The 17,401-nt window shown below is 42.5% G+C and overlaps 2 protein-coding genes across 2 annotated transcripts; one reads left to right on the forward strand and one right to left on the reverse strand.

The window, feature by feature from the left end:
- Positions 1-44: 44 nt before the first annotated feature.
- Positions 45-4,129, reverse strand: irf7 (interferon regulatory factor 7). The gene is made up of 10 exons (XM_041039196.1): positions 3,952-4,129; positions 3,408-3,561; positions 2,517-2,688; positions 2,317-2,417; positions 2,098-2,149; positions 1,855-1,971; positions 1,538-1,740; positions 735-936; positions 487-602; positions 45-375 (listed from the first exon to the last, which is right to left on the reverse strand). The coding sequence occupies exons 1-10, from the start codon at positions 3,957-3,959 to the stop codon at positions 187-189; spliced, it is 1,314 nt and encodes a 437-aa protein (XP_040895130.1). The 5' UTR covers positions 3,960-4,129; the 3' UTR covers positions 45-186.
- A 4,885-nt stretch (positions 4,130-9,014) lies between these two features.
- ascl1b (achaete-scute family bHLH transcription factor 1b) lies at positions 9,015-10,698 on the forward strand. The gene has a single exon (XM_041038672.1). The coding sequence runs from the start codon at positions 9,189-9,191 to the stop codon at positions 9,798-9,800; it is 612 nt and encodes a 203-aa protein (XP_040894606.1). The 5' UTR covers positions 9,015-9,188; the 3' UTR covers positions 9,801-10,698.
- Positions 10,699-17,401: the final 6,703 nt, after the last annotated feature.

The following is a 17,401-nucleotide window of genomic DNA, read 5'->3' on the forward strand; positions in this document are numbered from 1 at the left end:
GTTCTAAAATACCAAATATAACTCATTCATTCTTGTTTCAGCTACCTGTTGCACATTCAACAGGTCAGTGGATTGTTTTTTTTGTTTTTTTTGTTTTTTTAAGCAAAGCTTCTGGTGAGAGCAGCACATGATTCATAATGTGGTCCCTTAAGTAATTCCCATCAAAGGCAAATTAGAAACACAATTTCACATCTGATTTAGGAAAGGAACAGCAGCCCGCGGTGGCTCTTCAGCTGTTGGCAGACCAAAGACAGAGTTTATGAGATCGTAGAGGCTGTTGTGTGAGATCTGTAGGCTGACGTTGGAGCTGTGAAGAGACGAAGCTCCCTCCATCTGGGCCATCTCATGAAAGTGTCGACAGATCAGAGGAACCAACTACAGGGGTAAAAGGGGGAGAGAGAGAGATTTTACAGCATTTGAAAACTGCAAACTGAAGGGAGTTGAACTCAAATACTGTGTGTCTTTGAGGAGAGGAGAGAATGTTACCTTGACTATGATAAGTTTTTTCTCCAAAGGTTTTCCATCAGGAAACTTCTCTCCAAAGCACATGTTGATGGTGTATTCTGGAGAGCCACCATTGTTCTCCCTAAACTTTTTCAGGTCTGAAACAGGTACCGCCAGAGCCATTTATTTCACAGTGTAAACTTAATGCAGGCTTCAAATAAAAATGTGTTAGTAACAATAATAGTTTAAAAAAAAAAGTACTTAATGAGCAACAAGAGATCTGTACTTACCATTCACATACTTCTGAAAACTGAGGAGCTCCACCATGGTGTTCTGAGGCAGCTTTCTTGGATCTGGGTGAGCCACACTGGGGTCACTGGTGCTGGCAAACACGTGGCACCTGTCCTGCCTCCAGGCATAGATACCACCGTCCTGTACCTCCAGGAGTAGACCTTTCTGGATGTTCTTAAGGATGCGGTTGGTGTACTCAACCTGGTATATGAAGAAGTTTTTATTAGAAAAAGTCTTTATTGATGAAATTTCTTTGTCTTTTTCTTTTTTTTTTATGTCCCATACTACAAGCTTGATGAGTCTCTAAGCAAACTCTTACACACGATAACCTGTGTGTGTAAGAGCTAGACTAGGTACCCCTTGGATGCACGCTAGTGATGTGTTGTGCATACCAGCCAATAGTTTTACACCTTTCTTTAACCCTCAGGTGAAGATAGAGATGTATTTTTCTGGGTAACACGCATGCAATTAAGTGTAAGTGCCAGAAGCCAGAAACTGTTGGCAGCTCAAAATCCACAGTACATTTTGCTTTCTTTACAGCCACATAACAAACTTTGAAGGTCATCATTAAGGCCAAGATACTTAACAGACTAAAAATCCCCATCCTTACCATGGGTCCTCTGGGAGGCACTCTTTTTTTCTTTTTAACAGGTTAACTGCAGAAAATACACTTTAAAAACGTGCCAGGGAAAGTGAGATAAGCAGGTGCTTCATTTAAAACTGTTTTTTTTTTGTAGTCTATGGTGGATTTTTTTTTTTCTAATGAAGTCACACAAAATGTCCAGCTTATGTGATCATGTACCTGTTTGTGATCAAGCAGGCCTTCAGTGGAGGGGAAGCAGAGATGATGGGCATTGAGCTCAGGGGCCTCCTGCTCGTAGTGGAGCTGGAGACGGGCAGTGTTCAACGTGGCCTTTAGCATCTCTCTTTTCCTGTAGTGGATGGAGATCTCCATGTCATAAATACTTGGCTGCAGAGGTGAGGTGAGGACTGGCTGAGGATACACTGTTAAAAAAAAACAAACACACACACACAACATATAAAAAAAAAATCAAGTTTTTCCCAGGCTGTCACTTGGAAACATTTTGAATTTAAATTTTAAATTTTGGATGAACATACACTCGTAGTAAGTTGGCTGATCTGGTAAAACCTGTGGGTGGTTCTCTGCTGCAGCAGGACAGCTTCCAAGGACAGCAGCATTGGGCTGGTAGTGGTTCTCTACCCACGGTTGCTCCTCTATCAAAGACAATAAAAATCTGATTTAACTACATTTAATCATCATAAATCATGTCAAATCATAAACCGATGATGTGGATTTTAACTTATATGATAGAATTTCCCTTTGTGTAAGTCAGACTGTACCTGTTGGGTGGTTGCCAAGCTCCAAGGCCGTGAAGTTGTTAACCAAATTGTACTGTTTGGTGGAAAAAGGCATAATGTTTAAATATAAGTATTGAAATACAGCAAACAGCATGAAGTAAATCTACAAAACAATACAGACTGAACATTAGCAGTAATATGACCACCAGTTAACCAATTCACAGAGGGAGAAGTGAAAGTGTGCTCTAAGCAATACTGCACCTCATTTCCTGTGGGGAAGTACTCTGTGGGAGAGCTGTAGATATCTGGAGTCATGACACAATCCTCCTGGGAGTCTTGTGTTGGCAGAGCTTCATAGTTGTCTGTAGAAAATAAGAAAACACACCCACGTGAATTTGCATTCAAACTCAAAGCGGTTGCACGGTGGATTAGAAGTTGGACTGAATACCCAATCGTCTTACACTCAGTGTTGATGATCTCGTAGATTTTATGAGGATCATCAGGATTTTTGGAGTTATCCTTTATCAATTTGAAGCGCACAGAGAGGTTGTTCAGAGCGCAGCGGAAGTTGGTTTTCCACCTGGCCTTGTCATTGGGGAACTCGTTGATTTTACCACTTGCTTCTGCCCATGCCTGTGAATCGTACAAATAATGACACTGTGTTAGCCAGAGGCAGAAAATAAATACATTTATGTACCTGTACTTTACTTTTGTGAGACTTTAAATTTCTACTTTGCTACGTTTCAGACAGAAATACAGTACTTTTTTTTTTTTTTTTACTCCACTCCATTTATCTAACAGCTGACAGTTATTAATTACATCACATATTAGGATTTTGATAGTGAAGTTAAGACATTAGACATAGTGAATACCTACATTCATCATTTAAAGGATAATCTGCAGTCCACGTGTCAACAAAAGGCCTTCTATGTAACACAAGGACACTGTACTGGTATTTGTGACAAAGACAAATCATGATATTGCATCGTTAAAGTTTTGATTACATTTGGGAAAGCACCTCCAGTTTCAAAGTATTTAGTTGGAATACATATTCAAACTGAATCACTGAGGCCATTCTTCATAAGTGCTTTAATAGCAGAAGATAACATATTCTTGCAGCTTCTTCCATTACTTTGTTAAACATGAACAATGTGGTATTGCTACTTTGCTTCTATTTTAACTTCAGAGAAGTGGAAGTGCCACCATTAGTGCTATAATTGCATCTGACATCAGCTGCCACCTGCCAAACATCAAGGCTCTGACAGCAAGGAAATGAAGCCCTAATGAGCTCTTACTGACATTTTCTACCAAAGACAGCCTATGAGGAGTTCAACAGAGGCCATTAAACCTACCCGGAATATTTTGCTGTCCTCTTCTTTGCAGTCCTTTCTGGAGTTGTGCTTCCAGGGGACTCTGAACTTGTTTTGGCCCACATAACACAGGCCCGTGTACTGACCCGTCTCCACCTGCTTTATGAGCCAGCTGGCAAACTGGGGTTTTGGAGGGCTGAGAGGAAACATGACAGATCATTGATGCTCTTTTCACGAAACGTCTCACAAGAAGAGAGAGAGGCAAAAGGAAAAAAAAATCTCAACTACCCCCCCCCCCACACACACACACACACACACGCTCACAAGACACGGTGCCCTGTTGAAAGCCGCGCTACCCACGCCGCGCTTGCCAGACTCATTCAGTACATGTTACAAAAGGAGATGACTAAATCTACAAACACAGCAAGTTTAACAGGAACGTACTAAAAAATAAATGTACGTCGCTCCCGATAAATCAAAACAAAGAAACACAATGACAGCATGGTGAATGAATAATAATAATAATAATGATTATGATTATGATAGTGATAATAATAAAAAAAGATGAGGACGTGTTTCTCCGTACCTTTGCATGTCTCAGCACGAGTATTATTCCTTACAGAGTCGTTGATCGTCGGTGCCCCCGGAGCGCACTCTCAGCACTTATATCAACGCCTGTGACAAGGAAGGTGGGGGCGGGAAAGACTGCCTGTGGCTCCCTCGACGCACCAATGGGTGAGTTTGATTCTTCCACATGCAGGACGTCACTTTCTCACACAGAGCATTCAGTGGGCGATTGAGATGCCCGAGGTCGATAAATTAAAAGTAACCCTCTGCAGACAGGAATGGAGGAGGGCGTTTCGGTAGGTTGGTCTCCGTGGAAAGTGGAATTTCTCCGTCCGGGAGGTTGTGAAGAGAGAAACTGAAAGTTGCGTCTTTTTTTTTCTAGTTTACCGGATGTGTTTAATTTGTTTCAATTGCATCACCTCATTTCATCATCCAAGCGAAATATTCTATTTTTTCAAAACACTGGTTGCGCAACAAGCCAAATAACTTAATCGGTTTGTGTCGGTACGATCACGGTAAATCAGTAACTGGGATTCAGAGGGGACGTTTATGTGGGCTATTGTACGATGGTGTTATATCTCCCTTGTCATCATATAATATAATTCTATAAATGCATTTATTGGTTTCGGATGTCTCTAAACTTAACCTTGTGGTTTTTTTCCCGGAAAGCGAGGGCAAGCCCACTTTATATGCTCGTATCTTTTCAAACCAGTTGAACCAGCTGAACAGCAACAGTTCTGCCACGTATTACATTTTCCCCTTTTCTTTCCTTCTTTTTTATTTTTAATTCAGTATGGCAAGGGCCCAAAGATTTCTACACATACATACATACATACATACATACTCACTATATATGTGATGCAGAATCATGACATATCATAATTGTATAATTGCATAAATTATGAAATGATGTAGCTGGTATTTAGAATGATATACTGCATCCATAGATTTTTTGGGGGGACTTTAATATTTCATACATTACATGCACCATATACTTTTAATGTACTGGAACAAGCAGATATTTGAGTTTATACATCATGTGATGTGATGCAAGAGACAAGCAGCTACGCACTCATTTGTCAGTTTATTAGGTACACCTACCTGACTAAACTAATGCAGCTGAAACTACAACAATCCTGCAGTAAGTACCACCACCTTTGGGAAGTTTATCAAGTAATAACGTAGTGCAATACAATTCAAGAGCACCACAAACTACAGCCACCAAACAAATCAGACAGCTGAAGAAACACTTCTCTAAAATAGTTTAAACAAAACACTTAACATGATAATCTTCATGAACAGGACTTGTGGCAGCTCTGTTTAGTTTTAACCGCGTGGACCTGACAAACTGGGAACTGACTGTAGAAACACATATCGTGGTACAGTGAGGAAAAGTTTATATTTCTTACACTGTTTCAACATTTCAAATGTCAGAAGTTGGTTTATAATGTTATGGTTTGTCAACAACATGCAATTGCCTTTTCATATTGAAAAACCCCACGTGTTAACGACAGGATTAAAAGATTTAAGGCCCAGAGTTAAATTTCAGATGACAGCAGACATTTGACTGAAGAGAGGTGGCTCAAACCTGCTCTTGTTTAAATTTAGAGAGAGGTATCGCTCACTAAAATGGCTCATAAAGTCCCACAAAATCACCAAGTTCCAGTGAATTTAGACAAATGAATCCACCAGTGATTGTACGGTCATTTGTCATAAAAGTGCGGGGTGTTCACGTGTTTTGTGGGACTTTCAGAGTCAGAATCCTGCAGGTGTGTGCTTATGTCGTGTTTGAATGAGCAAGAATATTTATAACCAGACAGTGGGTGAGAGAGTGTGTGTGCTTGTGCGTGTGTGTGTGCTTGTGCGTGTGTAGGTGTGTGTGTGCGTAGGGGGTGGGGGGGTTCCCTCATCTCAGCGACAGAGATTTTAGTCGATATTAAAAAATACTGCATAGCGTGTCCCAAACAAGGCTTTACTTCCTCTTTCCATCATTAGTGTTTCATAATTTCATATCACGAAAAAAAACACAGCTGTGAAATATTAACCCCCCCCCCCCCCCCCCAGGACCTTGTGGACAATAACAGTCTGAAAGTTCAGAAACTCTCTTAGGGGAGAATAGTTTTCTATAGTCTGACCATGTCCTGACCACAGACTGCGTTAGTGATGAACACTAAGGCACTATGATAAATATGCTTTAGTTTTCCACTGTTCAAAAATACAGCCCAGCACATGTGTCAGGAATAGAGAAGTGATACAGCTTCTAATGGAACACTTCCCTTTTCCTGAACACTGGAAGAGCTGCAGAGTCCTCGCAGACAGTCCTTGTAGAGGGAAGGATGTAGCTTGGCCATTGAAAAACCACACAAAAGGTTCATGTCCTATTTGACACTTCTATTCACAATGCGCAAGGCAACATTAGTATTCAGCTCATCTGCGAAGGCAAATAGTAATACAGAATATTTTGTGGCAGAACACGGACCAACATCAACGCAGTAGTCAGCTGTTTGGACTCTACTTTCTCCCTCCTCAATCACCTTTATCTATTTGATTTTGATTTTTGATTTTATAGGACCAAGCTTTTCAGTGTTTGTTTAAACAACCAAAGACATCTCTCTGTGGTTTTGAGGAACTTTTGCTCCAAGATGCCTTAGTCTGTCTGCTAAGATACTTCAAAATGTATTTCTAATCAGTACTATGTCAGGAAGCAAATCTTTCGCTTAATGTACTGCAAGTTCCAACTAATATTCAGATGAAAATGAAAACAGTTTCTTTGACACAGTCATCAAATTCCTAGATGGATAAGATAAACCAAGTCAGTCAAATGGTTCAACATTTTCCAGGATAACTGTGACACAAAAGCGCAACAATGCAGCATTGTAAGACTTCCTTGTCAGCCCAGATTATCATCAAACATATCACAACACTAACTGCTTTATCAGATTCTGGCTTAGATGTAACGTGTGTAACATCAGGGTGGATTCCGTTTCAGTACACAGCAGCACACTGAACTGATTTGTAACCGAGTGTTTTCACTCAGCACCCTCTGCTGTTGACGGGGGAAGGCCAAGCAGAGGTGGAGAGAAAGGGGAAATGTAATAGGATTAAAGAGGGGATTGCCACTCAAAGCGCTGTCGTTCCGAGAGGCATGAAAAGCACACAGGCTAATGTAATTCTCTGTTGCTGTACAGGCAAATTATAAAACATACACACAGGAGGCAGTCTGAAAATATGTATGATTCACACCTCAAATATGAAGAAAGAAAAACATGAAGTGAATGAACAGAGATCTTCCCTGAGGGAAGAACTGCTCACAAATAAAGTGCATTAAGTGCATGTTAACACTTCTAACTTATAACCTTTATTCAAGTTAGAAGAAATATGGTTTAAAAGCATCTTATCAAAGCCAACATTAGGGGAATAGTAAATATAGATGAAACAGAATGTAGATGCTGGATTGTGCTTATCTGGAAGCCAAAGCTCTTTAGGTGAACATCTGAGAAATGGTATTCTTTCTCTTGCCATCGTGATGGGCAGATTTAAACTATTCAGAAGCAAAACAGTGTGTGAGCTGTGTGTTTTGGGGAAACTTAGAAAGTGAGTCCCACTCTAATATATTTTAATATACTGGATGATCACAAATTGGAGCGATTGTACACATTTCCTAACTTTGTCTTAACGGTCAGATGGATTATCAAATTAGTATTTAGTCTGATTTATACGGTAAAAGTTGTTTTTCTAAATCAGTAATTTATAAAGTTTGTTACTGACACTAAAGATCTAAAGACCTGATCATGAAACTTTTTATTTTTGGACTGTTGTTCATATGAATTTGTGGTGTCTAGTAAACACACATCGGCACAGTTATGACGAGAGATGTTTAAGCATTCGTTGCCAGGGAATCCCCCTCTCTCTGAATGAGACACATCATCACAAAGTGCAAAACGTGAGCTGCAGGAAGTAATGACTTTATTTTTCACCCCCGCCAGAGGTCGCAAGTGTCCCATTTTTTGATTACATGGGCGACTGTCTATTTCGTTTCAACACACTATTTCTCTTCCAGAGTTTGTTGGTAAGGAGACTTTTCCATAGTTAAACGTTTAGAAAAGACATTTTAAAATAACAAAATACTGATTTAAATCTGTAAAAAAACAAAAACAAAACAACAAATAAATCGGAGGATGTTGTTGTTTTTATAACTGTCCGGTCAGATGTGGTGCTGAAATGCTGAACCCTTGCATCTGCACAGATGGGTTTGGCTTTCACGCTGTAGCGCTTATGAAGGTGGTAAAAAAAAAAAGAGAGAGAGCGAGAGAGAGAACTTGTATATGAATTTAAAAGCCTTTAGGATTGAATAACACTTTGCAGAGATAAACCGTCAAGCAAGGGCCAACGAAGTGGCCCCGCGGAGCTGGTGAGAGGAAGGCTTAACTGAAACACTCTCTTTCGGACGCCTACACGTCATAAACACGATGTTTACTTTTAAATGACTCGCGTCGCTACGCGAGCTTTATAATTGCCAATTATTGTGTTCGGAGACACGCTTGCAATTTATTTAGTTCTGTAAAGCTGTAGCCCGGATACAGGAGAGAGCGTCCTTGGTATTTGTGATTGTAAAGAGCCAGAGGAGAAAGATGGCCGAGGGGGGAAGACTGATAATTTGAAGACTTGCCAGGGGTACATTGTCAAATTCAAAAGGCATTTCAAAGAACCAAACCATTCGCTTTTTCATTCTCTCTTCTTTTTTTTCTTCTTTCTCCGTCTTTTTTTTCTCCTTTCTTTCTTTTCGCATGGTTGCAGGCCGTTTGAATCGACCAATAGGCCTTCAAGTTAGAGACATTGGAATGTAAATGAGCCCAGCGCGTGCTCCCGGCGCAGTGAAAGCTCGGGATTGTTTATTGAGCTCCCGGAGCCACGCGCCTGGCCCGGGGGAGTCGGCGTGCAGAAGAATCACACAGCGGGGGCGGGGCCTCGCCACGAAGCGTGCGTCTCCAAAAAGGGGTGGGTGGGGTGTGTGTTGGGGGCGCGTGTTGAAAAAGGGGAGTGCTGCCAAAGTTTGGGTCAGATCGGCTCGTGGAGTAAGCGGTGAAGAGAGACTTGGACTAGAGTTAGCCACACGGTCCCCCACGCGAAGGACACGAGAGCTGTACACTGCCAACCCTTTCTGCTCTTCCTCCTCTTCTTGTCCCCACTGTTTGGGCCTTGCACTCGCCCCCCTCCCCCCCGCATCCATCACTTTCACAACAAGTGTCGAGCGAGATGGAAACTACAACCATCACCACTACGCAGACTGCATTCACCTTTGGACTTACTGAAAGACGCGCCAGCATCAGCCTGCACGCCCCGGCCCAGGACTGCGCCGCTCCCGCCGTGCACCCCAACACCAGCGCCGCTGGCTACCAAAGCAAAACCAAGGTGCTGAAGAGACAGCGCTCCAGCTCGCCGGAGCTCCTGCGCTGCAAGCGGCGCCTGAGCTTCAACGGTCTCGGCTACTCCATCCCACAGCAGCAGCCCGTGGCCGTAGCCCGGCGGAACGAACGGGAGAGGAACCGGGTCAAACAGGTCAACATGGGCTTCCAGACGCTGCGTCAGCATGTGCCCAATGGCGCCGCCAACAAGAAGATGAGCAAAGTCGAGACCCTTAGGTCTGCGGTGGAGTACATCAGGGCTTTACAGCAACTCCTGGACGAACATGACGCTGTGTCGGCTGCTTTCCAGTGCGGGCTGCCATCTCCAACACTTTCCAACAGCTACTCAGCCGACCCGGAGTCGCCTCACTCCACTTACTCATCGGATGAAGGTGGCTACGAGCCTCTGAGCTCCGAGGAACAGGAGCTGTTGGACTTTACAACCTGGTTCGACAGGTACTGAGACTGACAGCGTCAAACTCACAGAGCGGCGTCTGTGCGTAAAAGCAGCTGACTTCTTTCAGAGATGCTGACAAAGACTTGATGAAGGCATCAGATCAGTCTTGCCCTCCGTGCTTGGAAGTGATCAGTTGCCTCCCTCCCTCACCCGGGCTGCTTCTGCTGGAGCAAAGCAATAGTGAGAAAGAGAGAGAGAGAGAGAGAGAGAGAGAGAGAGAGAGAGAGAGAGAGAGAGAGAGAGGGAGCCTCTTGTTGCATAGAGCATAAATAGTCGCCCTGAAGTCCCACCACTAGAAGGAGGGAGTTGGACTCACTGGAAGTAAAGAACTGTTGATGTTATGTTTGAATAAGTGCAATTAATACGCGACACAACAGCAGGCTCCGTAGAGACAGTGCCGGAGCTCCAGAGGACTTGTTTGATGAGAGTTTCATCAGAGCAGGGCTGCCTTCCTCTGCTGCCACGTCTATTGGAAGACACGGCAAAGATGATGCATCAACAGACTTTTTTTTTTGTGATGTACACCCCCCCATAACAACACTGTATCATACAACGAATTGTTTTAACATGAAGACATATTTTTGTACATTGAGTCAAACAAACAATGTTCTTGAACAACGTTCACTGCCACCCCCTCCCCGCCCCCCCCCCCACCCCATCGACAGTGTTTTGAGAACCAGCAGTCAGAAAGGCAGTGAGTCGGCATGTATGAGTTGTGTGACTGGACAGCAATATCAAGGCTACTACCTGTGACAGATTGTAGTTGTTTTTGTTTTTGAAATAGGTGGTAAGGAGACCTTTATTAATGTATGCACTTGTTCTCCATTTCCAGTAGCCTAAAGTGTAAATACTTGATTTTAACAGATATATTTTGTGTAAAACAAGTTTTATAAATAAAGATGAATCTATTTATATTACATGCATTTGCAGTGGTTTGGTTCTTCAGCTGATGTAGCATGCATTATACTCAGATATGTGTGTTTGTGTTTGTATGTATGTGTGTGTGAGAGAGAGGGATGTGTGTCAGTGGCGGCGGTAATTGAGCAAACTAGGGAGCCTCTCTTCTTTTCAAAGCCCCCGCGTGACCTTTTCCCGACTTGGTTGGGCACACGGGGGAAAATTGCGCAGCTGGGTGAGCACTCAATAACCATTATAGACGTGCACCTTCTACAGCGCTTTGTCTGCATTCAGGACGGGGAGATTAATATTACGTTTCATGCATTGCATTGTTTCTTTTGCATACTCTGCTTTTACCCAATAGCCCAGAGGGCCTGGAGCGGAGGGAGGGAGGGGGGGCAATTCACTCCACTCAAAGGGTATAGACACTTTGAAATACGGCCCGGGGAAAGTCAGACAAGACAATGAGTCGGGTCAAAATTCTTATTGCCCGATTGAGATCAATCTAAATAAAACCTGGGGTTGTAGACTAGTTGTATCCCCAACTGTGTTTTTCATGGCGCACACAGCCCAATCAAAAAGCCTATCTCCAGCGAAATGGGGAGCACAACACCCCATTGTGAGCACTATTGTGTGCGCCTTTGCGCCTCATTATGCGAATTATGGAAGATCTTCTATTGTAAAAAAAAAAAAAAAAAAAAACTGTTGCCAAATTCAGCGAGGCAGAACGAGAAATAACGAGTTTAATTTCACCTGGTGCTCTCAGTGGGAGGGGAAAATTAGGACGAAGTGAGGCCGATTGATGCTGGTCTGTCTATTGCTAATGTTTCATAATACATTCAGAAAATTGAAAGACACGTCCGCCAACATTAAGCCACAAAAACTATGAAAACTGCGTAACTTTCACCTCTAACCAAGAAGAAACGGACTGAATCACGTGTGTGATTCTAAAAGTGTGCCACACGCATATGCACGCTCCATCTCTCTCTCTTATACACACACACACACACGCACGCGCACACCGCGGCCTGCAGGTGTAAGCCACGTGCCTTCGGTGTCAAAGGCTCCGGTGCTCCCATTGGTTATTGGCTCGCGTATGCGAACCCCTGTCGGGGAAGGCAGTGACAAAATCAAACAAGTGATAAATGACATTCATTACGCTCTACTTTATAACCTCCTACGTCACCGGGACGCAAAAAGACAAATCAATGTTGGGCGCAAAATACCCCGCTGGTCCATTATTATGCGGCTGAAATGGTGTTTCTGATGTCCTTCAGTGTCAGACAGAGGCCAGAGCACGAACTGAAAATAAGCGCTTGTCTCTTGTCCCGCTAAGATGGATATGCAATTTTCTCCTCGGCTATATAGGGAGGAGCAGGGGCGAAAATAGATTTATTCATGTCATTTTGTTCGTGGGTCATTTTCACTTTGACAATACATAAGGGCGATGTTAATTTTGGCTCAATCCAAAGCTGAACAATCAATCACAGGCGGCCCATTTTATGCACGCGTTTTCATGCGCAAAGCAGTGATGTATGCGTAATCCATGGCGGACTATAGGACTAAATTAGGCAAAAGTGGGGTGGTGAGAGGTCATCTGTTGCTCTGAATGCAGTCATCAGAACCCTCTGTGCTTTTAGAGCAGTTTAAATGGACTTTTTGGGGGGTATTTATGCCTTTTTTTTTTCTTTTTTTTTCTCTTTTGGACACAACCAGGTAAGCTACCAGTGAGGCCCCCACCCCCAAGCTGTGCATGAACAGGAGGCCCTTCAGTCTCCCAGTGTGTGCATAGACTTGTATGTTGCTAAACTTGTTTGTCTAATCACCCATCACTACTTTTATGCTTTGACCCCCGTCGGCAAAAACCAAAAAAAAAAAAAAAAAACGCTTATCAGTGTATGTCCCACAACATGAATCATTTTAGAGCTATTTACATAATAACAGTCAACTGCCGCTGATAACAACTATCTTCTCTCTCCTTATGTTTCACTTTAGTCAAAATAAGAGCTCCTCAGTGAGATTCATTTAGAAAGAAAAAGTGAAAAAAAAATTGTTTGTCCATTTTTTTCTAATAGTAGTAGTAATGAGTAAACTGATCTGCCAATTTCTGAGGGGGTAGAAGTGGATACAAGTCTTCATATTGTCATTTTTGTCCAAGAAAAGTGTCTCATCTGACACATGAATGAAGCAACACGCAGCAGGTCTCCATCCTCTCCATCCTATAATAATTAAGTAATTTTTTTTTTAACTTGGATGAGTTTAGTTCATGCTCTGTGAAATTGATTCAAGTCACAAGAGCTGAACTTGTGATCATAAGGTTCAGAAATGATTAACTTGACTTGAAACTAGAGAAGTAAGTTGGTTTCATGAAATCAAATGAAACTATTTTACTGTGCTGAGATGAAAGTAAATGAAAATATCTCATAAAAATTGCTGCATAAAGGAGGTAATACAGATGCTGAAGTTGCCAAGAGTGGAAGAAATGAGTGTACAGATCATCCAATTACAGCTCAGAGCTGCATCCACCTGCAGAGCAACAGGTGCATCGGAACTGCAGACTAAAGTCAGCCACTGGGCTTATAACATGAGGAAACCTGACTTTGTTTTACTGTGCATCACCTCGGACCACAATCAGTTCTTTGATGATGCACAGTCATTACAAATCAAATAGATATTGTAACTTCTTTTACTCTGCTTACCAAATAATATAGCATCCTCCACAACTAATCTGATGGATAAAACAACCGGATTCCTTTAACTTTTCCACAAAAGTAAACTTCATTGCAATTGTTCCATGAAACCATTAACATTATTTTTGCAGAAGGATTTTCAACTAATGCAAATGAATTAAACCTCACACAAAGGTATGGTTGCTCTGTGAAACCCTGATCAGAGCCACAGCTGTAAAGATGCAAATGTGATAAATCTAGTTCAGACAGAGGAGGGATGACCAGAGTGGTGATGTGGATGAATGAGGAGATGGTGCACAACCTTGAGCAATGCTTACAGAGGTGTTAATGTTTAAGCAGAGGCACAGACATGTCTATATTTAACACAGACAGAAAACATAATGAACTGATTTGGAGTAGACTCATTTACACACACAAGCACCCCTACACACACACACACACACACTCACACACACAGGACGATGCAGGTGGCTCAGAGACAAATCTGTTGACCCCTTGGCTATTGCTTGACTAAGGTCCTGGTTAGTAGAGGCGCTACAGACGCAATAGTATTTTGCGCTACTCCTTTTTTGTGTTGATAGAAGAACTGCAGGTCACTTTGATTCTGAGCCATGATAATAAAGGCCTTTTTATGATTTTAAAGCTTCGAGCCTCTGCTCTCCTTTCTAAATATAGAGAGTTTCTGGTGCTGCATCCACAGCACCAGAAACTCTCTACATTAGCGTTTTTCCTCCCTAGAGTCTTCTGCATGGAACATGTAGTTTTCCTTGTCAGTTCCTTCTTAAAGCAGAGGCTTGGTTCAAATCTCAGCAGGGGCTGACACTTGAACCAATGTGGATACTAATATCTTTTTGTAATGTAGGTGGCCCATAATTCAAGCATTCTTGATAGCTTAGTTTCTGGGGTTCAAATTCAGACTTCATTATTAAGACTTTCCGTTCCCAGAGTGGGAAATGTACTTTTGTGAGTTAACCGTTGCGCTGAATATCTGCTAAAGATGTTCTAAAATTAGACCCAACATACCACTTAGTGCACTGAGTTGTTCATCCCTGTGTTTCAGGAATATATTTATGGATCAACAGAAGTGCAAAAACACACCCATCACATTTCATTTCATCATTTCTCTCATGGCAATCAATTATGGTGTGACCACTCCAGTGTGCTGGAAAACATCTTCCCTGCACCAGAAGTCTCAATAAATAGGAGTCTTGCTCACAGCTTCCAAGTCACTCTTGCTTTCTGACAGAAAAGTCAGTCATTCGACTCATGTTTTTCTTCTATCTTTACAAAAAAGAAATCTTTCTCTTTTCAAATGAACCCTAAAAAAAAAAGGAGTTTGAATGCGTGCAGCTCGGCACTTTTAACTGACACCTCTGTATGTGTGTGAATAGGCCCTAAACTTCAGACGACCCAGCAGAGGAGGAACCAAGCTCAGGCCTGAAGGGTGGAGGGATGGAAGAGGTGGGGATGTGTGGTTGGGTGGAGGTGGTGGGGGCTGTGATTTGCATGGGCCATTGTGCTGCACAAGTTTGGGTGCTTTTTTTTTTTGGCCTGGGCCCTTTTGGCCATTTACTTCCACTCTGGCTGGCTGTGGCGGGCTGTGAATAGTCTCTGCTCGGAGGAGACACAAAGGCGCTTTTGTGCTGCGGCCGCACCATATTCATCATGTAATGCCTGTAAGACAAATCTGATTGGACGTCTCTGTCACTTTGATGTGGGTCCAGAGTGCGAGTGGCCCTGAGATTGCTAACTTCACTCTCTATTGCCTATTCTGCAGCATTGATATGGGGGTGGAGGCAAGGGGGGGTGGTGAGGAGAGGTGGCTCGCGGGGAGAAGGAGGAGGGAAAAGGGAGAGCAGGCAGGGGGTAGTCCTCATTATTTGCAGGAGCAAATTCATAATAAATTTCCCCATTCTACAAAACCGGGTCGAGATGATTGACACTACTTTACGCCAGGCTGAACAAAAGCCCTGATTTGAGCAGAATACTAAATGAATGGGCCGAGCGTGGACTCAATTCAAACAATTTTAATCTCTCCCTGTCCTCCCTTATTTTTCCCTCTCCTCCTTTCTCCCCCTTTTCCCTCACACTTACCCTCTTTTTTCAACTCCAACTCTCCTGCCTCTTTTGTCCAGAGCATTCTCATTTTACAGGGTAATTCTACTCCAACGGATGTGCTAATTGTGCTGGGTTGAACTGGATGCTGGTGGACTCCTGTGATACAGAGCTTATTCTTGCCTAATGACTGTAATGATGGTTCAGAGAGACTGCAGCCTGCAGCCTGGAGTGTTCTGCTTGTACTGAGCTGTTTTTTTGTTTTTTTTTTAAACTTGTGTGGGCTGTTTGGGACAGAAGAGCAGAGCTGGAGCTGACATCTGTGGTTAGGTGAAGGGAAGAGGATAGAGGACACAGTGGCATACAATGATGCTCTTAAATGCAGGAAACTTGTAACTACAGGTGGATGTTGTCTGGAGTGACAAGCTCAGGCTGAAGCTGGTGATGGACACAACACTCAGGAGCTGTGGTGGAACAGATGAAATGTCAGACTGAGACACAAGTGATCTGTCAAATATTCCTAAAACATGCATCTTTTTAAGCTTCAATTATCCTTTAATGGAACAATAATGTTCAAAAGCATCACCAGAACATACACAAGAATTTAGACCAATACTTAATACCAATACTACATAAAAAAAGACAGCCTAAAAAGAAATGAGGTTTTTCCTGTTTCCTTGACAGGATCCCAGTTGTCTTTCAGTCAGCATCTAGTGGCCAATAGTGGAACTGCATTTTGAAATTTTCTCAAATCCAACTCAATCCAAATCCAACTCAAATCCAAAAACTTATGGACTATCACCCAGATCTGTCTCCTCTATATAACATGACAGCTACCGTTTGCTCAATAATATTCTTTCATACTGTCAGTTAAGCACATGGTGAAGTGATTTCGGTATCACTATGAATGTGTTTGCTGCTACACAGACCTCCTGTCATCTTGTCAGGACCTCGCCCATACTGTCCTGTTCTGCCCTCACTTTTGTGATGATGACATGAGAAAAAAAGGGTAACTCCCTCTAACTGTCTTTCTAAAAACATGTTATGTGCGGGCTTGCTGCTTGTCTGTGTGTGTATGGGTGCTTTTGTCTTTGAGTGTGTGCTTAAATAGCTTTCATCCATTCTTCTGTTGAGATCAGGTGCATTCCTTCACTCAACAATACATTGTAATGTCTCAAAGTTTGAGCGTGCGTGGGTTGGTGTGCAAATTTTATGATACTCTACCTGTCAGAGGTCTCACCTCTAACCCTGAAAACCAATTATCTACTTTCTTTTTTACTCAGCAAGGCTGTTCCTCTCTTTCTGTCTACACACACACACACACACACGCACACACACACACACACACACACACACACACACACACAGTCATGTCCCAGGGTCTTCAGCAGGTTGGAGCCTGCCCCTGGAGAACCTCTTCACAGTGACACACCATGGCTTCATCAGTCTCTGACACGCATCGCCGTCAGCTTCAAATCACATGCTTCATTCTGCTATTGTTTGATTCAGACAGACAGTAGGACACTTAGATATTTTCTTTTATATGTCTTGTGAATATCTCTGCATGACACAATAGAGGTGCCTTCTTTATGGTATCAAAGCTTAGTGTACACTTGCTTCTGGTCATGAAAGGCTTGTGTGTAAGGGCTCTGAATGGAAACATGAAAGCACATGCAGGATTAGAATAAAAAAAAAAAAGATTTTAAGTGAAGGTGGTTCAGCACTGTTAAACCACAGCTGAGTTTTGTCTGATTTGTCTGGTTTCACAGCCTTGATCTTGGCCACATTTTAATCATAGAGCTACATAAACACATTTGGGTATTATCTATCCTCATAATATTTCTCTTAGCCTCTTTGATCTCTTTTTGTGTGTTTTTTAAGTACATGCATTAAAGGAACATAACTTAGTACAATACATTTAAAAAGTTCTGAACTTAATTACAACTTTGACGTGATTTCCATTTT

This window comes from Toxotes jaculatrix, chromosome 5 (assembly GCF_017976425.1).
Source record: "Toxotes jaculatrix isolate fToxJac2 chromosome 5, fToxJac2.pri, whole genome shotgun sequence".
In the NCBI taxonomy this organism is placed as follows: Eukaryota; Metazoa; Chordata; class Actinopteri; family Toxotidae; genus Toxotes; species Toxotes jaculatrix.

Coding starts and splice junctions, on each gene's coding strand:
- ascl1b (XM_041038672.1), top strand. CDS start 9,189: ATGGAAACTACAACCATCACCACTACGCAGACTGCATTCACCTTTGGA.
- irf7 (XM_041039196.1), bottom strand. Junction 2,689..3,407: donor AGGACAGCAAAATATTCCGG/GTAGGTTTAATG, acceptor TACGATTCACAG/GCATGGGCAGAAGCAAGTGG. Junction 603..734: donor TTTTCAGAAGTATGTGAATG/GTAAGTACAGAT, acceptor TACCTGTTTCAG/ACCTGAAAAAGTTTAGGGAG.